The sequence below is a fragment of the Atractosteus spatula genome, chromosome 2 (genome assembly GCF_055471065.1).
Source record: "Atractosteus spatula isolate fAtrSpa1 chromosome 2, fAtrSpa1.hap1, whole genome shotgun sequence".
NCBI classification, from domain to species: domain Eukaryota; kingdom Metazoa; phylum Chordata; class Actinopteri; order Semionotiformes; family Lepisosteidae; genus Atractosteus; species Atractosteus spatula.
Window position 1 is genome coordinate 66,389,040 of NC_142707.1, and position 24,234 is coordinate 66,413,273.

Sequence of the window (24,234 nt, forward strand, 5' to 3'; positions counted from 1 at the left end):
TCTCCAGCGGGGGAAGGGGGCCAGGCCCTTTTGTGAGTGAAAGAGTAGAGCCAGAGGAGTGCAAACCAGCAGCTCGTGTTCCTCGCGCAGCCCAGCACGGGTGCTGCGTGTACGTGTGGACTTGAATTGGTACACCAGCAGTGCATCGGGTTGGCTTTTTCTGAGCTTTGTATGGCACATTCTGGTTGGGACATGAAGTTCGTTCACAGCTGCAGTTTCGACTTCAGCAAGTGGTTCCTGAAAGCTGCTTTTAGTTATGAAAAATGGAAAATTGCATGCATCAGGTGCCAAGGGAACCTAGATGTGTTAGACTGGGATTTGTGGTGAGGTACGATGCTATTACACGTTACTGTTTTGTTCCTTTCTCTTAGGGCTTGGGTAAACAATGCACCCTATTGACACTGACTGAACCACAGCCGGCTTTCCAGTGAAAGTGTTAAGAGTGCTAACAATTTCTATTCCTAACCTTTTTGTTCACAGAAATGAAAGTTTTAATTTTGACACTTTCATCCTTTTAACAAGCAGAGAATTGTTTATTTTAAATGCAAAAAGTTTTAGGGTCTTAACTTTTATCTTAGTGTTTGTTGTAATTTTGTGCAAGTCAGAAAACAATATGTAATACTTATTAAAATCTATCTATTTGTGCAAACATTTTTCCTCCAGGTTTTTGAATAGTCATTTGTACTTAATCCACTTCCCTGGGATTAAGTTCTGTATGCCTCCCTAAAATACCTCCTAAAAAGGTGATGAACAACGTGCTGCATGTTCACTTCCAGTCCTTAGTGGTAAGGCATAAAAACCTGAAGGAGACCATCACCACAATGCCTCATGTCCTTCATAATCCAATCTTGTGTATAAATGTGATCTTTCTGTTAGGAGGTATTTCTGCTACCAACGCTGTGTTTCAGGAGCTTGTGTATTGGCTGATAACGAGAGAGAAGGAATTCATCTAGCAGCAAGGTTTTCAGAAAACACAAGAGGTGCTACAACAGACTTTCTAAAAAAAAACACGCCAGAGCCGCTTACAGCAGATTGTTCCTTTGTCGTTATGCTGGCGGGTTAGAGGTATTGTTGGCTTAATTCTGGGGATGTTGCTGTAATCTGGCGCTCGACATCAGCTGTGAAGGGATTTGCTTGTGATCATGGAGAGGAGATGTAGGGCTTTTATATATCTGATGGAAACAACAGCACGGAGGGTTTCTCTTTAGCTCACCCGGAGAAACACCACCACTTGTCACTGGTGCTCGCCCCGGCCTTAAATGTCCCTGAGGAAGATGGGACAGATCCGAAACTTGTAGCCCTGTTTTCTGCGTCTTCCCCTTCAGAGCACGGCTCGATGATGTAGGATTTCGCTTGTGCGTTGGGCTCGTATCCGTGCCGCGGGCAGCTTGCAGAGCGTGGGAAGTGCGAGATATGAGGCGTTGCTACCTCCAGCAAGAGATGCTGTTCTTTATTGGTAACTGCCTACTCTTTTTTTTTTTTTAAAGTGCCTCTTTCAAAAGGTGAATTAATGCGGGTCGTCCTTTGAAGGTATTGTTATAGTTTGATGTATTCCACCTCAATGCATGTAGGTTTGCAGCGTTTTCATATTTGGAATATGGCTCTTCATTCACTTGTTTAAGGAAGCGGCGAAAACGGTTCTGTTTATAGGAGGTAAATATAGTCTGGCTTTCTGAGTTTACCAAGTCAGCTCGAGAAGGAGAGACGAGGGGATGAAACCAAGCTCTGCCATCGCTATTTTTTCCCAGAGTATTTTTTTTTCTTCTAAACATTTTCCCCATATTACATGTATTTAAAGTAGATCACTGCTTTTTACAATTTGGTAGAAGAACCTGATCAATTAATATTCGTCAGAGACCTTGCCCTAAATAATTATTTTTAACCCCAGTAACTCCCTACGTCTGTAGATCCCAGCAGAAGACAATGTTTGTTAGCTTCAGTAAGTGTTATTTTCATTTTCCACAGTGCTAATCAGGACGAAAGAACTGTGAATATCCCACATAGAATCTGCTGTTGGATGTTGCACAAGGGGTGAGAAGATGCTTCAGTCATATATGGGGAAAGAAATTTTCCACTTTCACTAGTCACCTGTGTCCATTTTTATTCTTGTTCCTAGTATGATATGGTCATTATATATACAGGGGATGGGCAAAACAACAAATAAGGATTCATATTTTGAAGTATCTAAACTGCAAATGAAACAGATTTTACCAGTGATTCATATTCATTCCAATGCCAATCATCAATATGTTTCTGCTATAAAAGGCATTTTGAAATCATCACTTTTTATTTGGGAGTTTCTGAGCAATATGAGAGATCTAACAGAGTTGTTGCCCAAATTGCAGGTGTACATTTGTACATCGCGAACTTCACAAAGCTAAAAGTTATGGTAGGGCTGCCAGTCCGAAGTGGCTTATACCCAAAACCAATGCGCAACACCATATAACCTGTTGTAGTGAGTACAAAACCTGGACTTCTGAGCAGTGGAAGAAAGTACTGTTCTGGTGAGTGGTCTTTTGCTCTTTTGCTACATCATGAATGGTTTATATGTTTGGAGAAATCTGAAGGAAGTTTTCAATCCACATTGCCTGTTCCCAACTATTAAACATGGTGGTGAATTATTACTCTACATGGTAGAATTACAGCCAAGGAATTCAAAGCTATTTTAGGTGACCAAGTGCACCATATGGTACATTTTGTCTTGAAGATGTTCCTCAAGAATCAGGTTTTTGGAATGGTCAAATCAAAGTCCAGACCTCAACCCCATTGAGATGCTGAGGTGAGACCTAAAGAGAGACCTAAATAGATGTGCATAAACACCCTCAAACATCACCGTGCTGAAGCAGTTTTGTAAGGAGGAGTGGGCCAGAACTTCTCCCAGGCGATGTGAGAGACTGATAAACTCTCACAGGAAACGTTTCCTTCAAGTCATTGCTGCTAAAGGAGGTACCACACGTTACTGAATGCACTTACTTTTTCACACAAGGCTACTGAATGTTGGCTGATTTTATTGCTTAATAAATAATGACAAGATAAAATTTGTGTGTGTTATCTGTCACATGAGGTTAGGCTTTTCTACTGTTAGGGCTTTGTAAGGACTACATGAAGGTCAAATATGTCTTAATTTGTAAAACAATCTTAAGAGGGTGTACTTTTTGTCACATCACTATAATATCAGTGGGCAATTAGACATGCGGTTTCAAGGCTGGTTCGGGGCCGTGTTCAGGTGAACACAAGTTGATTTCCATCTTGGCCAGCAGTTTATAATGTAGTTCAGGTGGGGAGCTGCGTCAGCATGCGTAGGCTGCAAAGGAACAAGTAATAGGTTTATGCAATGCTGAAAAGAGAAGAGAGAAAACACATTTTGGTTGTGGACACCCGAAGAAGGCTCCCCAGCCGAACCATTGTGTTTTCCTTCTTCTCTTTTCAGCATGTTATAAACCTATTACTTGTTCCTTTGCAGTTTACAATGTTGTCCGAAGTCAGCAGGTGCATTCGGACAGAGAGAGAAGTGCTGTCAGCCCAGACAGACTAGTGTGAAGATGCATCCGGGATATCGCTGGTATAGCCTCGAGGCTGCACACCCTCCAGCGGCTGGCGAGGCGGAAGCATCATGTAGGTGATGCAGACTCCGCTTCCCCACTTGACAGGGTTGGAGGGCCAGGTGGGAAGGATGCGTCACCGGACCATGTCATGGGAGCCAGGCTGGTCTTCTGTTCTTCTCGAGCCCGGTCCCGATTCTGGTGGGTTGTGAGAGGCAGGACCTGCTCGTCGCAGTTCAGTTCTCCTCTCTTGGTTGCCCAGTGACAATGATGGTGCTAAAGTATGCGAATGTGCGAGCAGCTCCGTACGTTTGCTGGCATAGCCGAGAGAGAGAGAGAGAGAGGGGGGTCAGTAGCTGCCCAGTTCGCCTGGTGGTTTTCTGAGCCCATGGAAGGCCACTGCCTTGCCAGGAAGCCTGTCCTGTGCACGGTATTGAAGAGTTGGCCACCTCCTTCCATTCCTCTCAAGGTTTTAGACGTCCCTCTGAATGATGCCATCACTCTCGGCTGCTTTCCAGTTTCTCCTGGCTCAGCTGACACCCCGCTTTGGTTTAGGGTGCAGACGGGGGGACCCTGGGATTTTGTCCAAGGCTCTTGCTGTATCCAGCGTGAACCATCTGCCTTAGACCATTGTTGAGAGGGATCTTACTGATCCTCATAATCATTGCAGATTGTCAGGTTAGTTGATAGCATTCATGTAAACAGGACCTGGCAGTTTTGTTCAATTGGATTCGTGGGCTTTCCATCAGCATATTTTTCATTAAGTCGTTCCTATCGAACACTATAAATACCAGTGGATTTCTGTCCCAACTCTTGTTCACCCACTAGAAATATTGAACACTTTTTTGCAAATAACTCTTAAGAGGCTGTATTTGAACAAAACACTTTGATGACGCATTGAACACATTTTGGAATATGTTATGTGAAACTAAATTAAGCAGACCTATTATAGAAAACAATCCAAAACTAGTGGAATGAATTAATTGATTAAGTGCAATTCAGACAACTTCTCGTAAAATATTTGTGGTGCCTAGTGGTATGACCCACCTGTTCTGAGACTTTTTGCAGGGCCGGGCCTAACGTGAGCAGTTTGCATTTTTTTTCTGTTCTTACAGAGAGTGGTTGCAAAGACCTTATGGATAACCAAAGATTATCATGGTGGGCAGACTATCAACAAGTCCTCCCAGTGACAGGTGATTTTATGATGATTGTCTTTTTCCCCTCTTTGACGGAATACGTACAATTTCGTACCTGTTCCCGCATGATATTTTTAATATTTTATTTGAAAGGCATTTTCCCAGGTTTGAGAACAGAATACCACTCTCTACCCTGGAGGATTGCTATTTAAACACAAGGCAGAGGCCACATGTAAATAAAGAAACTTTGAATATCTTTTTAAAAGGCCAGGGGTGTAACAGAAAGACAGGCTCTTATTTCTGACAGCTTGTAAGCTCTAAGGTAAGCACTAGTCTACTACTACTTGTATGAATGAGTTCAAAAATAATATAATACAACCCTAGGTTTTATTGCTGTACATAATATAAATATACATATAAAAATATATATAAATATATAATATAAATATTTTTTTCCGTGTTGTTTTTAGACCATTTCAGACCAAATCACACTAATATTTGAGAAATGTAACTGATGTTAGAATTTTATGAAGACATAAAATAAAAATAACATACATGTTATAATAAATTGAGGTAATTTGTTAAAAAAATACAAATTGGATATTTAAAAAGCCAGATAGCCAAAGAATTTTTATGGGGTTTTAATAAATAGTTTTTCCACAAAGTAGTTTAGAAAACAGATTTCACCTGGAAATCATTAAGGGTTATGTTTGTGCTTTTCCCTTTTTAAAGATTTATTCATGTAAGGCTATTACCTCTTTTTTAATAATTGGAAGTCTCCAGTAGACACAGTTTTTCCCTTTTTAATATGTTTTACTTAGAGCATATACATAAATATAATGTAACTGTGTGATGTTCAGTTGCTTAGTCTGAAATTGTAATAAGGTAATTTGGAACTTCAAAAAGCATTTTACAATCTTAATGTTAAAAACGGAAGAAATGAAGAATTTGCATTTCATGTTTCTAAGTAATAGCTTTCCTGTTACTGAGTGAGGAAGATAATTGCAACAGAACGTTCATTACATCGTCTTTAGTACTCATATTTTGGGAAAAAAAATAGTGACTTAGTATGTTCCTAGGCCAGCCTAAGTAATGATTTTAATTTCTTTTGTTATTAAGTTTACAAGGTATGATAACATTGAAAAACTACTCTTAAGAAGAACCTCCACTTTATGTCAGTACAATGAGCTCACTGCTTCATTTTAATTCTTGGGTTAAAAAAACTGCAAGGTGAGACCTAATTGCAAAAGCTATCTTGTTTACCTCTGCTTTAAAGTCTTTTGAAATAATCAGCATAAATATTATTTTATGTGGAAGGTTCTGCAAGTATAAGCTTATCTTGGGGGAAGAGGGTTCATCAAAGTTGGTCATATTTACCATATTTGAATTTACCAAAGTGTTTACCAAACCTTTGCTGTTTTTCTCCTGGTTTAAGTTATACCACTGAACTGTGTTCCTCCAGCAATATTGTGTTCTGTGGCTTCACTTCAGAAGCAAGCAGACTTGACTATGAGAAAATACCTTCAGTAAGGCATGCAGTTTACATTTTACTGAGCAGTTTTCATGCGTTTCCCCTCTTGAGCAAATATAACCCGTTCTTCGGCTTTCTTACCTAATGCCGATTCTGTTTCGAAAGCACGTTGCAGCTGAGCGAGATTCGTCCCCCTCCTGCGCAGCCCTGGGCAGTCTCTGAAGTCAGTCCTCTCGAGTGTGCCTTCTGATTAAGTTGGCAGAGATGCAGGAGTGATGATTACCAGGTGAACTCAGGCTGTGTTGCCCATTCCATGAGCTTCACTGGCTGTTTCGTGCCTCAGCATGCCAGTCGGTGGCATGCTGTGCTGGAGGTGAAATCTGGAGGGTCTGTTTTGATTATCCTTGAAAGCCTGGTATATACTGTACTGCGCACATCAGCTAGCGTGGCCACCGACTTCTTCAAGACAGAATGAAAAGCTAATCTTGAGTCTTTTGTTTCCCCATTTCCATGGCTTCATGCGCAGTCCCATTCTGTAAAACAGGGCAACAAAAATGTCGCCAGCAGGCAGGACAGAACAGGAGGGGAAGAGCCGGCTTGTGTAGGGGATAGCACGATCACTTCAACAGTTTGTCATATCCGCTTAGCGATGACAGAGAACTGTGGTGCTGCAGTTAAATGGAGCTAAAGCAAAGCTCTCGGTCTAAAAGTTACAGCAGAAAGCAGTTTGGCCCGTCCTCCCTGGCTCTGACATTATGCAGATTTTCATTGGAGGTAAATCTTGAGGACAGTGATCTGCACTGAAAGCTTTTAGAATGAATTATTTGGGTGTCAGCTGCATCCCTTTAAGGCTTCTTTTAGTGAACAGTGCTCCTGAACTGCATTGTACCCGGACGCAGGGGCTTATTAAATATTCTGTTTTTGAAGAGGTTGTTTTTAAGGTCCTTCTTCCCAGGTGTTACTGTGGCAACCTGAACTCGGTTCACATCGTGCTGCGTCATCTCTCCCGCAGTCCTCTCGTCCCACGTGCCTTTAACCCCTCGCGTGTCTCGGCAGGTGGATGTCGGGGTGGTTCATTTCACCCCTCTGGTTCAGCCCCAGATCGGCCAGCCCTTCAAACTGGTGGAAAAAGTCGTCAGGAACGTCTTTCAGTTCCGAAGGAAACACTGCCGGCGAGGAATCGAGTAAGCTGTGGTGTTTCCATCAGAGCCTTTTGAAAGCTCTGGATATTTGTCGGTTCTCGTTTATGCTGGCTTTACACTGCCAGCACGCCTTTGTCTGTGTTCATGCTAATTCCCCCATTCCCAGAAAAACAAGAAAAGCACTCAGAAGAGAGCAGGAATTATGACTCATATTAGTATTTCATAGCAAAGGAGTAAAAGAGAAACGTTATGCAACTATAGCTGCTGCATTGACAGATTGTGCTAGTATGGGGATAATTCACAATAATACCCAGCATCAAGTGGGATGAAAGCAGCCAGAAAAACTCCCACTTGTATTTATGAAGGACGTATTATCTTCTGCTGGGGCTCCTGTGAAACGGGGGCTTCAGCGTGCGGCGAGACGTACTGTACAGGGCTGAGCTCTTTTTGTTTCCTTGCAGAATGTTGTTTCCAGAAGCTCGGCGTCTGGAGCTCACGGAGCAGATGTTACGCACGGCAGATGTGGACCCGACGCTGCGCCCGACCGAGTTATCCGTTCCCCATTTCAGAAACCTGTCAGACGCCTACAGCAGACTGTGCTCAGACAACCCAGGTCTCCTCGCCTATGACTTCAGAGATGAACTGAGGAAGAAGAGAAGATCAACGTGCATCAAAGAGGAGGAGGAAGTACTGTGATTTTTTTTTTAGGGAAGTTGAAGATATTCTGGCTTCAACAAGGACAACAGACATTAAATCTGACATTTCACTGAGCCAGAACAATACATTATTTAAAATTGTATTTTTTTTTTTAATCATAGAAATGCCTTGGGGAGTGAAGACTGTCATGAAACCTGAAAGAAGAGATCTAGCAAATCACATGGGTTGAATGGTTTAATTGTACATATGTTCTTGGTACTGTATATCATCCTCTGAGTGTGGCCTTTGTGTTTAAGACATTTAGGGAATTGAACATTGATGTGTTCTGAGAAATATCGGTGCTACTGCAGCCGAGTTAAATTGGTGACTGGTGACTGGTGATATTACACCACATAAAATGGGCAGTGGATAAAACCGATACAAGGCTTTGTTTCTGCTTGAAGTAGCACCGGTTTCCTGGCTGGATTAGAACCATAAATCCAGGCTGTTTGTTTTATAGCCCCGGATTTAGCCAGCACACAGTAAAGACGTTATCTCACGAGCACCGCCCTGAGAGAATGAGGACGGGCAAGCCTGTTAATTGGACATGCTCACCTGTCAGAGCTGTTCTTTTTCTGGTGACATACTGGAGACCGGCGGGACCACTGGCGAAGTGGCGTATCTCACTGACGTCACCGCAGGCCTACAGGCGCCTGGTAAATTGACAGGAGATGCTGTTGTGCTAAGAGGACGTTTGTTCACACACGACCACCTGAATGGATTTTCATTCGCTTGGCATCCAGTCAGTGCTACGGCAAATGGATCTGTCTGACAGCCTCCCATTCTGCCCTTTCGCGCGCATTGGTCCACGTTAGCAGACGTGCGCTGATTAATATGCTAATATGCATGTCCCCGACACATTGCGACTACTGCTCTTCTCACTCCCCCTGGCTTTGAAGGGTGTTTTTTCTAACACCCATTCTAGCCCAGCAGGGCTCTACCAATTACGTGATGCCATGTGGGGCATTCCAGCAACAGCCGGCTTGTCACATAATTAAGTGACCAGATGTCCTGTTAATAGCAGACCCTTCTCATATGGGTAAGTAGCCTGCAAAAGAGAGAACAACTGGAGGGGGGGAATGAACAATTTGAGAAATCACTGACTTTATATGGCCACGTTCTATACAAAACAAGAACTTTAAAATCAGCAAATATGTTTACCATACAGACTGCAGAATCTTTTCCTACACACGCATTGCCACCTTCACAAAACCAAGCCGTAAAGATTTAGAAGCAAATGAGAGGGGTTTAGTGTCCAGCAACCCACAGACCTAAAACAGTGCAGCCATAATAAAGTAGTAAATAATGAAAAATAAATAGTGCATTAAATCTTGCAAATATTTTTCAACGAAAGAAAAAGTTTAAATAGGCTTTTCATCTGTTTCCCAGTGTGGAATGAACATCTCCTTGTTCCTTTGCAGAACCCCAGCTGACAGCTCCTTAGCTGAACCTCTGTGTAAATATAGCATTTCCGGGGCTGGTGAAAAGATGAAACTAAAGTTAAAAAAACCTGACATTCGTGTTTGTCTCGTATTTTATCTGGACTTGGACACAAAGAATGGAAGCCATTATTATTATTATATGAATAATGGTCACAAAAATATGCTTCAAAGTGAAATTGACAGGTTAATCAAATTTTAGATTTAATTGGGGCCGGAGTATAGAGGTGTCACAGTACTGCATCAGCACAGTAGGCACGTAGTGAGACATTCAAGCGTATCAATTCAGTAATGAGCTGAGCTGGGCAAATGAATGGATCATCCTGCTCTTTTTGTATGCCGTGTTGGATAAGGCCATTTTCAAAAATGTCAGATCATGTGCGCTTATAATCAGGAATAAGACTTAAGTCATGTATTAAATGCTATTATGATATAAATGAAATAGCCTTAAAATTGAAGACCAGGGTTTAAAACTGCTTAACCTATGTATTACACATGGTATTGGACAGGACAGTTGTTCCTCTTATTATATATATTTTTTTTGTGTTCCTGTCATCCAAATACCATGGTATACCGTCGCTGGAAATTGTAATCCTGTAACATCGTTTTCTATAATCTGTGTATTTACTATGGCTTAAGAACTCCCCTAAAACATGACCTGTGTTTATTACACAGAGGTATCACTGCCCTCAAGAAAATAATTTGGTATCCATCCTCTTATTGTGTTCTTTATGCGCTAATCTTGTGATAGCACAAGTCTCAACCCAACACCTACATCATCATTAATTGGCTTTCAGTTTTAACCAGTGGAATCAATTACACGTTAGTCTTTCAATAAGTCTGTGCACGTTCTGCCATTCAGCATGGAATAAACATTTCCTTAGTACCTTCACAGTTCAGAACACTATCGTTCATCGTGGTGGGACGGAATTCTACAATTCATAGGTTTTTTTAATTGGACATATCACCTGAATGGCATCTCTATGAATGGTATTTATATTAATTACGCAAATATGTCCATCTAATATATTCAGTCATACAGTGTGGAAGTGTGGTTAGCGCTCTGGCTTTCAAATCCTGGGGTGACCAGTGCTGACGTCCTGCGCTGTGAACATGCATCGATCTGAAGTAAAAATGTTCTGATCAGTGTGTACACACATCTGCATAAAAGCATTAGCCAGATGAATAACGACGATCATTATCACATAGCAGTGGATTCCCAGGCTAGCAAATGACCAGTGTAAATGTGTCCTTACCGCCATGTCAAAGGTGCAGGCTTGGGGAAAGATCAATAGGAATGATTAATTATACGTTACATTTCAGCTTTGTATGGGGACTTCTAACCTAAGATAGTGTTGCATACCATAGAATTAGAGAGAGAAAGGAATATCACAATCCACATTACAACTACCATCTAGGAAGTAGCTTTGTGCACAGAAAATGCATTAAACAAAATGCACACTATGTTTATCAGTTTAAAATTAAAGTTAATTCCCTTTCACTGGTTTCATGGTTCTTCAGAGAAAAGAGATTTAAAAACGGGCAATATACTCTATCAGAATGTATTTTTACAGTATGTAAAAAAAATGACCTTCTATAAAGTAGTGCATAAAGATCAAAGTTTAATATTTCTAGTGACTTAATATGGGAACTAATCTGCTGTAATTTAAGAATCACAGATCTACCCAGAAACATAGCCAAAGTGCAACAAATATATTACCAGACTGTATTTATTGCAAATTACAGCATTTTGCTCTATCTGTACAATGTCAAGTATGTGTAAAGAATACAAAATATAAGTTACAGTACAGTCATTTAGAGAAAATACAATATACAGTCTTTAACAAAACATTAAATTAGGCCTTTGTGCCACGGAAAGCTGAAAGCTTTTTTTTAAAGCGAAATAGCCGATTTTAATAAGCAGTTTACTTGCAGTTAAGCGTACGCTGCTTAAGCAGTGCCTCAGAACACTGATAGCTACATCGATGGAGACTATTAAAAAATAATACCCCGAGTTCTCATGTTTCATATAATTTACACAAAAATAATTGTACAGTAAATCTCTCTTTATCGTTAATCTTTAAACAATGTAAAATCCGACTCAGTCCAGGTCTAGGGGCCCCAATGCTTGCCTTTTCCTTAAAATAAAAAAAAAATAGACACCTATCGTCAATAAATAATAATTTAAAAAATCCTGCATTTACATGTAAAAATAAAAAAAAACAGTTAAAAGATTTAGGCAATGTGTGTTCTTAGTGCACAAATGCAGCAAGGCGGAGACCTGTTACAAGTCTACTGTAACTCCTGGTATTAAATGGCAAACGTGTTCCCCTCATGAGGGCCTAATTCCAAAGAGGCGCGTTAGATGGGGAAGCCTGTAGAAGTCCGTAGCTTATCGCAGGTGGGGTTTGAGAAAGCCTCCCGAGACTCTACAGGGTAGGAACTGTCTGGGCCGCTTGGCTCTCTGCCGTTTCGTAGAAGCAGTCCTCGTTGACCACAGAAGCCAGGCTCTGCACACTGAACTCCCGCTCCAGGAGAGCGTTCAGGTCCACGTTCGTCCCTTCCGACTGGCTGTCCAGGGAGCGGCTGTGCTCCTTCATCGCCTGTAGGATCCCCCTGTTCCTCCTCAGGCTGTTGCCTTTCCGTTTTATGGGCCCGAAGTGTGCCCGCACCAGCTTTGGGTGCCCCTCGCGGTCCTCCTCCTCCTCCACCTCCTCCTCGGCGAGCTTGAGCCTCCGGAGCTGGGCCTCCAAGCCTGCGCCAGCGGGGGGCTCCCTCTTGGCCCCCTCGCAGAACTCGTCGTCGTCGCTGAGGATGTCGGACTCCTTGACGCTGCCGTCCTCCGCCAGAGCGGGCTTGGAGGCCCGGGGCGCGTCCGGGGGTGCGGGCGGCCTGGGGTCCGGGGGGCCCTCTGGGGTGTGGCTGCTCTGGGTGCCGCTGCTGAGGCTGCCCTCGTCCGAGTCGGGCTGGCCCCCCTTCAGCAGCTCGTTGGCAGCGATGTCAAGGGATGGGTGCTTGCACAACCAGGAAGCTCGGGAGGAACCTGCAATTAACGGATATCACGCACTGAGTGGAAGAGCCATTTCTGTTTCGGACCCTAAGCATCAAAAGACATTTATCGCCTATAACGGCAACTAATTCCCAGAGCCACCTTTTTCCAGCAGGTGCACCAACAGTGTGGCAAGGAAGTGGCTCATTCATCATGCCGATTAACATGTCATCAACAGGATGCCCAACGTTAAATCTACTGACCGATACAGCATCTGGAGAATTCTGGGAGGCAATACATGATGCACACCAGGTTACGGATGTGTCTCACTCCTCTTGTAAAGCCTGTTCATTGATCTCTGAGCCCTAGATGACAGACATCATCCCAACTCATCTTACCAGAGATCAGCAGGGCATATCAGTCACATATCTCATCTCGCAAGAAAGCCACTGTCCTTGAGGACGTTTACGCAGTCCTCAACCGCGAGTCAGGTCCCGGGACTTCACGAAAGAAGCCTTGGCTAGTCAGACTGCCGCCGCTCCAGCAGCGACTAGATACGTCTTACCCAGCCCATCACACTTGGACCTCCCAAGTGTTGATTGGTCTGCTGTCCACAACAATCAGCGCATCATTCTGCCTGTAAGGTTCTGTGCTTATGATCCACGAAGGTGGCCGACAACGCTTACTGTACTACACCACTGCTGCCGACTCCACCTGAAGTGCTGCTCCGGCATACAGACGACTAAAGGTCATCTCCTTTAGAGCAGGACAGACCAGTCCCTTTGTTTTCTTCTGGTCTTGACATTCAACAGGATAAATCACCTCATTACCCAATCAGCTCCCTCACAGGAGGCGATGTAGTGTGAAAGCAACCAAGTCACTTCCATCTATCACACTGCGTCAGGAATGATCAAATGGTGCTAAAAATACTGAATCAGTATCGAAAATAGATTTGGCCTACTTGTACTTGTATGCATAGTATGGGCATAATAAGCTATAGTGACATTTTCTTGTCAAACTCGGGATATGTGGCATTTGTGCTTACACACTGTTCTTGACACAACTTAATGCATGTAAAATGATGGGCTGCAGGAAAGATGACTAACGAAGCAAGCTCGTTCATTTCTCGACAGCGGCTTTCAGAAGAGCTGGCTGTACGAGGTGCACCTCCGCCCGGCCATGGCAGTGAACCAGACCGATTGAGTTTCAGCTGGGTTTTTTTCGTCCTGTCAGATCATAACTCTGAGCTTTATGGGGTAAAACAGGGAGCCGGCAGGTTCAGGTTTAGCCGAGTAGCGAGACTCGCCAAGGGACTTCGAATTCGAGCTGGAATTTCAGTTCGGCTGGTTTTCTCCAGTGTCTCTTCACCTGGCGGCGGGCCGACTCACCGATTCTGGCCGAGGTCGGGACGGGGTTTCGCAGCAGGACAAGCCGCTCCCTGCAGGCCCTCTCGGCGGGCTGCTCGCAGCGCAGGTTCCGCCGGACGTTCTCCCTCAGGACGGAGCGGATCGCCTTCACGGTGCTGGCCTTGCTCTCGGGGACGCTGCAGGAAAGGGCGGAGAGGCCGTTGCTCGAGCGGCGGAGCTCGGGCCACAGACTCGGCAGGCCATCCTCACCCTGACCCCCCCCCACCATGAGTTCTTTGTTTCGCTTGCTTGTCCTTGATTTAATCATAATGATTCCTTACGCTCACATAGCGCTTTCCTGGAATATTTGCTGGCGCTTGGCTGCTCTCCAGGTAAACATCATCAGATTGCGAGGGACCTCCTCGCTGTTAGGGGAGTTTTGGAGATCAGGTCCCTCCTGATTTCCGTGGTATTATTTCCATCCAGTCTGATCACAACTCAGACTCGAGGAGCGGTTAAAGCAGCAGCTTCAAGTCCACATTAATGGAGCTACAGGAAAAGGACTCAAGGTTCCCAAAGGACCCTCCTATATCGGAAAAGCTCAAACAGTCTCTACATGGGACGTAATGTAGGTATTGTAAATCATAATCTGAGTATTACACCTTAATCATAAAATAAATGTTCATCTGTAAGTAATGCACTAGCACATCCTATTTATTCATGTACATAATCTAAGATTTAACATGAAAACAAATTTTAATACGCCTGATAACGGAAAGATGCTGCCAGTTTGAAGCAATATTCAGTCTTTTCTCTGCTCGGGAACAGACTCCAGCCCTGTGACCAGCCTGCCACTCCTACAGCTGTTTGCATACCCCTTCGGGACAACTACACTGTGCTCATGTCAGAAGAGGGAAACTACACTGAGTTCAGTTACAAAATAGAGCGTGCTCTACCTGCGGAAGAAGTGGAAGACAGCGGGCAGCTTCTTGAGCTACTGGCAATCAAATAACCAGATGGTAATTTTCCTTATGCCCCTGTTCTGAGCACAGTGTTTGCGGAGGATCTCGAGGAAGGCTAATGTTATTCATGGCAAACTGCAGACAGGCACATGAGTGCACCGTCTCATGATTTTTACAGGCTGTCAGCTTCAGCTCCACGAGAGGAGGGCGGCAGCTTGACCTTGACTGAACAGCCACGGTAATTCCCCCTACCTGCTGCACAGCTGGAAGATGGTTTCTGGTCTCCCTTCGATTTCAGATTTCGTGTGGATTAGTTCCCAAATGCAGTTTGTCTCTGTCCCTGGGAAAACGAAATTAAAGAAAATCGACTGACTTTTTAACCCACAGAATGAACAGCCCAAAGAGAACAGACTTGTGGCCTTAAATATAACACTGGGCAATAAGTGAGGCATTTTCTTCGAGAGTTAGATCTGATCCATTAACCAAAGGTAAGCCGATAAAACACATTTTATTGTAAGCTCTTGGAAAGGTATTACTGAGGCGCAGTCCGGTCAGCACAGAGAATATAAACGGTTGATTTCGAAAGTGCACTTCACACTGCTCGAGAGACGCAACCGCCTGGGAACGCGGGCCGTGTCCCAGACGCATTGCTGACGTACGAGGTTAAGGTACGGATCTCTGGCTGGCACCGGCAGCAGGTGAGCAGAGCCCCACTGACCTGCTGAGTTCCCCAGCCGGACCTGCAGCGCAGACAGGGGGATGAGCCACCGGAACTTGAAGGGATCCAGATCGCCATGGCTGAACGCCGAACGCGCATTTGTGTGCTTTAAAAAAGCAAGGGGAAGAAAAAAACGGGTTTCATATGTTTTTTTTTTAAATAACGTAACAGTAGTGTCCAGAAAGCTTAGAGACGCAATGAACAGGAAGGCTTACCATCTTCTTTTTTAATTTGCAGCTCTCTCGGTATACTAATATCACAGCTTTCTTGAAAACTGAGGAGAGAAACAGAGCATTTAATTTTTTACCATTTCAGTATATCCTATTGTTCTACATATTGGTATAACAATATATCCTTTTCCGCTCTTTCCAAATGTAAGATAACTGGACAACTGTGCACCTGTACAAAGCACATCAACAGAAAGAGGGGCTGTTAAAACTTGACATGGCAGCTTCTCCAATGGAAGGACTACAAACACATAACACATTTTGCATCTACAATTGATTTAATGAACCTCGGGACTGTAGAACTAGAATACAAATATTGCTAAACACTCAAGATTACTGAAGTGCAACGTGTAATCTCTGAATTGGATCCCACTGAAACTTTTTAAAATGTTAACTTTTGGAAGTTGCTTAGTCAGCTAGTGCTGAGAGTACCGGTCTTCTAATTTCTGTTGGCGAACTTACCAAAAACAGTGAGCTCAGGGTCCTTTCTCATTCGGCCCAGCGATGGGAATGGGTTCAGCCAAACCACAGAGGAATGCATAAGGAATTCTCCCATGGAAATTTCTGTGACCTGGGGAATGAGAAAAAGATCTGACCATCGTTGTCTTCTCTCCATGTGAAGGTATGCTTTTAGCTACTGTATGTAGCGTCGCACCCACAAATCAATAGTAATTGGACTGATCCTTCTATCAAGAGTGATTGACATTTACCCGTATCTTCTGCGAGACTTCAGTACCCATTTTGACAGTGGATTTTGCAGGAGCATTCTGGGTAAAGTATCCAGTACCTACATGGGTCTGACCATTCGGTCAGGAGGCCGAAGCCACCGCTGGCTCATAGTTTGACCAGGGAGATACTAGGTTTCTCGGGCTCATTATACATACCTCTTTTTCAGTTCCACTTTGTTCTGCTACCAGCTGGTCAAAAACAGTCCCGTAGTCTTCATAGATCTTCTGCATTTCGTTTATGTGACTGGCTACCTTCTCCATGGCCTTCAGCGCTTCTACAAACAAGCACGGCGGGAAACAAACCGCATGAGGAACAGCCTCCTTCTCACCACAGCCGTTACACCCGAAACCCTTTTTCTGGCAGAACCGGGCCTTTCGCTATTTTACTAAGGCATTAAATGGGGGACAAATGGAAGCCCTGTCTGGCGAAACGGCGAACCGTTGTTTTAATGGCGTGGGCGTGTTTGACGACGTAGCTCGATGGGGGCGCCGTGGTTGGGAACCGCGTACCTGTGAGGTGATAGTGCTCCTCGCTGTCCCCGTCCGTCAGGGAGACGAGCTCTCGCAGAAGCAGGGGGTACTTCAGCACCCTCTGGACTGGCTTGATGAGGTACGACTCCAGGGTCGAGGAGTGCTGCTTGGTGGGGTTCTTTGCATCCAGAAATTCCTTGAAGGCCCGGTCCGTTTTGGCTGGGAATGCCAAGGATAAACCGGGGTTGGAATTCGGAATTTGTGGGTTTTAAACCATTCCCAATTCAAATGCTCACATATAGCTGCACTGTGTGATATATCAAATATACAAATCGCCCAACACTTTTAATGTCCTTAAAAAAGAATGAACTGCTGTTGAAAACTGAGAAAACGGCACTAACAGCAAAATGTTTAGTTTTCAATAATTATTTTTCCTCCTCCCAGGTTCTCCAGAAAGCTCTGGATTGGTATTGCTGGATTTCCCATTAGACACTGCAGGCACAGAGCCTAGGGCCTACGAAAGAGTGAAACAGTAGTGACTAATGAAAAATGATCTGCAACAACATGCTTGCGATTGACTCTAGGGGCTCCAAATCAATCATCACACGCTCTCTAGTGGCTGTTCTAGAAACTAGAAGTATGGAAGTGATGGTCGCTCGACTCGCTCCATCAGTCACGTGGTTTAGCATGAGATTAGTTTACAGTGCATCATGTCAATCGACGTCATTCAGTTGGCGTTTACCCCTCTTTGTGCACATTTAAGAGTGAAAGTGCCTAGGGCCTACGAACACCAAAATCCGGCCCTGTGTATTGGTTTTATTTTTTCTAAAGGTGAAGTGTCTGCATATGCCTTTGGCACAAGTTAAAAAGCTCCTTTAGAAATGGCATGAAACCTCTTTAAAAAATGTTCTGCTCTTTTAAAAATTGTATGAAATTGAAGCAACCCCAGGAAAAGCAAAAGCCAATTTATAACCTAATAAGATACTCAAAGTCAACACTGTGCTTGAAACCATAACACTTTTTACCCACACGAGGGCACAGCAGCCCATGAAAAGACTAAACATTTTTCTGAGAAAAAGTAAGGCATCCTGGGATATTGCAGTTTATTTTCATCCAACCTCCTAAATCACTGTGACTGATAGCCGTTTTCTAAGCAAATACATAAAGGTGAAACCAAAACCCAAGATGACCCCAAAACATCTAGTTTGGCATAATGTTACAAGGATAGAGAATGGACAAACAGGACCAGGCACAAGTCAAAAGAATTTGCCCTCAATCTATGCTAGCTTAAGTTTTTCAGCGGTATGTTAGGACACAATTTATCTGAAGATCACAAACACGTTGTCTGGCAGACACTTCAACTTGCAAAAGCAATTGCAAAAACCTGCATCTGAATGCTTCAAACATTTTTTACATGAAATATCTACAAAGGTACTTATTCAGACCACTGTTAAATGTCTATTAGGCTCTATTTATAGATACATGAAATGCCGTAAGACTTTTTGTCTGATCATTTCATTAGTGTCCACTGTTTCAGTATTGGTTTACGGGAATACTGTATGTTGGAGTTTGCGTATGGGTTGCCATGAATAATCACGTCCTTAAAGGTAACACAAGACACTCCACAAACCTCGAAACTCCAGGACCGTGATACCCGATACCTATGTTAACCTTCTAATACATGGGTTTATCTTGGGTTTGGATACCCAAGAAGAATGAAAATCAGGCTTTAAATGTTTTTTTAGGGTTCTGTGACATTATTTGTTCCAACTAAAATGAGAAAAAACAAAATACAAACAAGGCTAACAACAGAAGTCACAGCCTAAAGCTATCCGAGCAGAAGAAAATGTGCTGTCCCAGTAGGACACAACCACACTGCGATGTTGGCTACAGCAGCACTAGGAAGTTATGCTGCAGTACTTACAAACTAATTCCACCAACCACAATACTTCTGCTGAACATTATAATATGACTCATGACATTCATGGGACTTTTCTTCAAAAATAGCACAGTCACATCTGCCACGGTGAAAACTCATTTCGTTCCTACAGCGACAACAGAACCAGTTCAGTTTTAGGCAGTACCTCTCTCAAGTACTTTCTGGACCTTGATGTGGTTCGCACAGAACCCACTGTAGAGCTTGAAATGATCAGCGTAGTACAGGAAGGATCCTCCCAGAGAGAACAACAGTTTCTGAAACAGAGAAGTGTGTGTTAGACACAGCAAAATCCCCTCAGTTAAAAGATATTATGCTGTGGAACGTTCTGGTATCTTTGGGGGGAGGGGGGGACATTTTTGGAGCACTGAAAGGAATTAGCATTTGGATCCTTACATCCGCATTCAACGAAACCCTGCAATTCTTTGACAGCTTTCTCTGAATAAAGCACCCACCTAATGCCTAACAACTGACTTGGAGGAGTGTATGGTAAGCACTCATGGATTCAGCCTCAAGGGAAACAGGCAACATCATCTTCACAACACAATAATACTCCCATTAAAAGCACGGATCACACTCGGCAGTAAAGACGCTGGACTGAGCGCCAGCCCGAGACTGCCGGGTCGCGTCTTGGTGATGTGACCTGGGATGCCTGAAGCGCTCACTGTAACTCTGGGAAGGCTCTAGTGAATACCATCAGGCCTGTCACACCAGAGGACATCGCTGATATTAGGAAGGCAGGCTTTGGAAGGTTTCAGTCTGTGTCATCTTCACAGACTATTCATTTGCCTTATTTTTAGAAATCCGGATAGCCCTGCCCCTGTACCATAAACGCCACGTTCAAACTTCACAGCTTGAAGACTCCCGTAGACATGGAATAAATTTCCCAACACGAAAACAGTGTGAAAAAAACTTTGGAAGGCGGATTTACTTTGAACTGTAATGGAGTTTCCAAAGTGCTGAAATCAGGGGACGAGGAGATCCTCTCTTCTAATGTCTGCAGGAAAACCTTCTGGAAATCAAGCATCTCGGGAAGGCTGCCGAAAAGGGACTCCATCTGAAGGAACAGCACATAGCAAAAAAACAAAAACAAAACGCAGATATTAAGCATCTCCCTTCAGAAGTTACAAGCTGAAAACAAGACCTAGGTTAATTCCTTCACATAGTTAATTTGAAGAGCAAAAGTCGTTTCAGTGGAAACTTCAGGTCTCTGCCTGTCCTCGCAGGGAACACAATCAACAAAAGCATTTTATGGAGCAGGTTTTCAAACCAGAATTCTGGTTCTAAAACAAATAATGGAACTGAGGCATACAGTATAGAGTGTTTTTAAAACCTCTGTTCCAGCCATTACAAAACAGCAATTATTTTTTATGTTCGAGCTGGATACTACTAATTTTTATTCAGCCTCACTCAGCACAAACGTGCAATGCTTGTGACTTGGCGGAAAAACACACACACACAATCACTGCACTGAATTATATGTTCCCTGGATGTCATTGTTTCCTAAAGGGGGAGTCCAGAATGCAAAGCCTTGAGCTTAAGGACCATCCAGAGCACTGGCACAGCTCCTGCAGTGTTAATGTGCCCAGACAGCCAAAGCATCCCCTACCAGCTCCACCATATTCAGCATCACGGCTGCACTACGGCACCATTATCTCACTGGAGTTCAGCATTGTATTTCTTTACGCACTTCACAATTTAATCATGAATAAGTAAAATGTCTTATCGACTACAGCTTCTATAAATAGTTTCTTGCTTGAACACGTGCAGAGAAAGTGCCAGTGCGTTTTTGTGAGAATGCAAAAACAATTAGGAAAATACCCAGCATCTGTGTACCCAAGTGACATCCAACCCTCTCGCTCTATGCATTAGCCTCTCACAGCTAACCACGGGACAAGTATCCTGGCCTTGTGACCTCTTACCTCGTCCTGTGTGAGGAATGTCTCATTTTGCAGTGGCTTCAAGTAGATTTCAAAGAGGCAGGTGAGATCCTGTGGACCGAGAAAGGTGGAAATGAAGCAAGGTCACCACCAGCTCAGAACAAATGCCTGAACACAGCGAAGAGTGGCACGCACCCCATTTAATAAGATTATGCCTGAGGAACAGCCTATTTTAATCAGAAGGCTTTCCCGGAATCCCCACATAATCCTTGTATATTGCTCAGATGTTTCTCACTGGGCCGGTGTCCTTATTCAAAATGTGGTGAAATGGACAAAGGGACGCACAGACGAACACCGGAGCTTTTCCATCCTTCCTCAGAAAGCAGGGTGTGCTTTCCTGCCCTTTTCAAAAGCACAAAACGGCACCGTGCTAACACAAGCTGCAGAATGATCCAAACTGAGCGCCAGAAGTGTTACTGGGGCCACAAAGACCATGCATTTGAATCAGTTCTTAAAGGACAGAAGCGGACTCTTGCACGTGGTGCTTTAGAACGTCGTTGAAACTGTGCTTTTCAATGTTAAAACGACAACAGAAATGGAAGGAGCCAGATTAAATATCCCAGGTGATTCTACCTTCACGTAGGACTTCTCGGTGTCCACCAGCTCCTGGATGACCTTTCGCAGCCTCTCAGTGGCGGACATGTGCCTCGGGCAGGGCCTCAGCGCCGGCTCGCTCGCGTCTCTGGGCCCGTCCATCGCTCCCCCCGGGCTGTCCTGGAAGCTGTGGTACAGCGAGCACACCGTCTCCACGCTCTGCACGAGAGACCGGACAGGGGACTTGGCTTTCGTAGGCCACAGGACCATCAGGCCCGAGCCCAGAGCACGGAGACGTGACCTGAAACCGCACGAACTCCAGCCGCTGCCGGAGCACAATCGCACGGCACGTGCAGCAGGACTCCCTTCACATCATGGCGGATTTCTGGATTTAATAAAGGAAATCGTGACCACACTGAGCAGTGCTCTACTGAAGCCCAACCCACTGCAAACATTTTGCACAGGCTGAAATTTCAACTGAAGAGGTTGTTGAAGTACCTGCCCTTGAGAAAATGGCTTCTTTGCCCACTTTCAGCTTCTAAAACAGACAGTAGCAGATGTCAGAGATCGGCTGTTGTGTTGGCCAGGGACACACACATCAGCCTCACCCAGCGTGTGTGGTGCAATACAAAATAAACATTTGCATGCGTGAAATGTGCATAGTGTACGTACACATGCGACAACAATTTTCAGTGTTTTAGTGCAGGGCAAATAGACCAAAAAAAAAAGAGAACCATTTTACAACCACACAGTTTTACAGTTTCTTAAAAGGAATGTATAATAACAGGGTTCCTTTTCAAGAAAAAGAAATAAAAATTCCTTATTGTCCACAGTCTTGGTTTATTCCTGAACTTCCCAGTAAATTACCATCTCAGCATACAGAACATGCTGAAATGGGTGGTTAATTCAGTGCACAGCTGAACATGATTTAGTGCAGGCCCTGACAGATTAAATAGTCCGTTATAAAAAGGCCAGTCATATAATTTGGGTATAATACAACACATCACATAAATATGGGACCATTACAATGGTCTGCCTGGAGCCAGTGGTTTATCGGTCCTCTATGTGGCTTCTGTAGAGACTGATTTTGAAGACAGTATACTTGGGGATAAACAGGCACACACACACAGCAGCCCTGGAAAACTACACTTGTTAACATAGAAAGAAAATTCACACCCCCGCTACTGAAGTAGTTATAGTCAGGCCAACAGCTGTTTCAAAACATTCCCAGCCCCAGAGGAGAAGGGAATGCCGTTGTTAAATAATGGCATTTATAAATAATGGTAATTACATGGAAAAAGACATTCAGAAATAACTGCATTGCAAAAGCAGTTTTATCATCTTCTATATGTCAAATAAATGAAAAGGCCACACAGTGCAATGTTAAATAACGCAGCCTGATCACTTGTGGAAACAGCAATGCAAACCGAGGTATTTTTATGCAATGCCTCTAAAATTTGCCAGCACAGATGGGACCACCCACTACCACTGTGGGCTGCAGTAGCTCCTAATGAGCATTAATTAGAAGCAGCTTATGCTGTCACTTCAAGCAGTGAGCTCCAGTTCCAGCAGATATTACATAAGACCGATGTGCCTGCAAAAAATCCCAGAAGCAGAACAGGTCACAAAATAAAGAAAGCTAACCAAACTGCCCTTTTAAAGATCTGATTGCAAAGGATTTAGACGTACAGTGGTGTACAATTATATTTTAAGTCCTAAACAAGCTCAGTATAGGGCTGTTTCTGAAGCACCGATTTTTGGTACCATCTGTAAAAGGTGAAAATGATCTGATAAGCCATCCTGCATTACCAACAAATCAAAGCAATGGTCCACTAAACTTCACAGTCATGACATCTAATTAGCTGTTCAAGAAATTCTCCCTCGCTCTGTGTATTGTGCTGAAGATTCTTCAACCCTTACCGATATTTCACCTCTTGCTGTTTAAGCAACATGTAACTTTAAATGTAACCTTTAACATGGCAAAATGCATTTACACCCTTAATAGGACAGCTGAGCAAAGCCTATCAGCTGGTCCTGTGGTGAGGTGCTGAAGCATCAGCTGAAACAGTAATGGTTACAAAAGCCTGGAGGACTACTGGAAGGTAATATTCTCCTGATTTTCAGCCGGGCTCTCAAGGATGATAAATTGCTCACAGCTATTAAGTCATAGAAGGCTAAAACCTGCCGCAGACGTGGGAAAACTAATGAGATCTAATCTTCAGGATTCTGGAGGGTGACACTTTAATCCCCGACTGTGCTGGTTTCTCTCTCCTTTCCCAAATCCCAACCATGCTGACATCCCTCTTCCTCCTCCCTTACAGAGGATGCTCAACGCTTCCCCCCCAAACGAGGGGAAGACTTACTTCTTGTTTTTGACAGCCGACCGCAAAAATCCAGAATTCCTCACAATCCAGAGGCGACGTTCAGGCTCGGCCTCGTTGACGGAATGTGAACACCTTGGTTTCAGGCCTCCGGGTGGCCGTCCCCCCCCCCCCCCTCGAACCCTGAACGCGACCATCGACCGGCCGGCGGCCCTGCTCCGCGGCGCCGGCAGCAAGGACACTCACCCTGAGCAACGCCCTGTAGATCGGCCCAAAGGCTGCCGCGGCCTGCCGCTCGGTCCTGCGAGCCAGGGAACATCCCCTCGCCTGCAGCCGGCTCCTCCTCCGGCCAGGCATGGGCGAGGCAAGCGAAGGCAGCTCCCCAGCCCGGAGACCCAGCACGCATGGCTAACCTGGCCCGGCAGCTCCTCTGGACTTCACGGCCCTAGCGCACAGCCCGCCGCGACAAGCCCTCCCCCTCCACAAGGGAAAAACACACCGCGGTCCAAATGAGCTATTCCTCCAGGAGGAGCAGCGAAGCCTTGTGAAGTGATCTGGGGATTGATTCTGTAGTTGTAGGCATTTTGCTAAAACTGCTGCTCCACGAATTCTGCAAATTGGCCTCGCAGGATTTGT

At 44.2% G+C, this 24,234-nt stretch overlaps 2 protein-coding genes across 6 annotated transcripts in view; one reads left to right on the forward strand and one right to left on the reverse strand.

Moving 5' to 3' along the window:
• tfb1m (transcription factor B1, mitochondrial) overlaps positions 1–8,364 on the forward strand; it is a 29,636-nt gene extending 21,272 nt beyond the window's left edge. For 2 of the 5 annotated variants that reach the window (XM_088909436.1, XM_088909438.1), the window contains 3 exons: positions 7,206–7,333; positions 7,753–7,978; positions 8,110–8,364. In XM_088909436.1, the coding sequence (XP_088765562.1) occupies positions 7,206–7,333; positions 7,753–7,978; positions 8,110–8,127 (372 nt within the window). In that variant the 3' untranslated portion in view covers positions 8,128–8,364. Of the gene's footprint in view, positions 1–7,205; positions 7,334–7,752 lie in introns of all 5 variants that reach the window. The other 3 variants (XR_016088326.1, XM_088909437.1, XM_088909439.1) reach the window with 3 other exon arrangements.
• A 2,777-nt stretch (positions 8,365–11,141) lies between these two features.
• Positions 11,142–24,234, reverse strand: part of LOC148840091 (rho guanine nucleotide exchange factor TIAM2-like) — a 60,181-nt gene continuing 47,088 nt past the window's right edge. Inside the window, exons 14-25 of the mRNA XM_088909424.1 lie at positions 21,317–21,496; positions 20,726–20,794; positions 19,735–19,860; positions 18,952–19,060; positions 16,907–17,086; positions 16,553–16,671; positions 16,131–16,239; positions 15,657–15,715; positions 15,442–15,547; positions 14,976–15,063; positions 13,804–13,958; positions 11,142–12,469 (exon numbers count right to left, since the gene is read on the reverse strand). Coding sequence (XP_088765550.1) covers positions 11,856–12,469; positions 13,804–13,958; positions 14,976–15,063; positions 15,442–15,547; positions 15,657–15,715; positions 16,131–16,239; positions 16,553–16,671; positions 16,907–17,086; positions 18,952–19,060; positions 19,735–19,860; positions 20,726–20,794; positions 21,317–21,496 — 1,914 coding nt within the window. The 3' untranslated portion in view covers positions 11,142–11,855. The remainder of the gene's footprint in view (positions 12,470–13,803; positions 13,959–14,975; positions 15,064–15,441; positions 15,548–15,656; positions 15,716–16,130; positions 16,240–16,552; positions 16,672–16,906; positions 17,087–18,951; positions 19,061–19,734; positions 19,861–20,725; positions 20,795–21,316; positions 21,497–24,234) is intronic.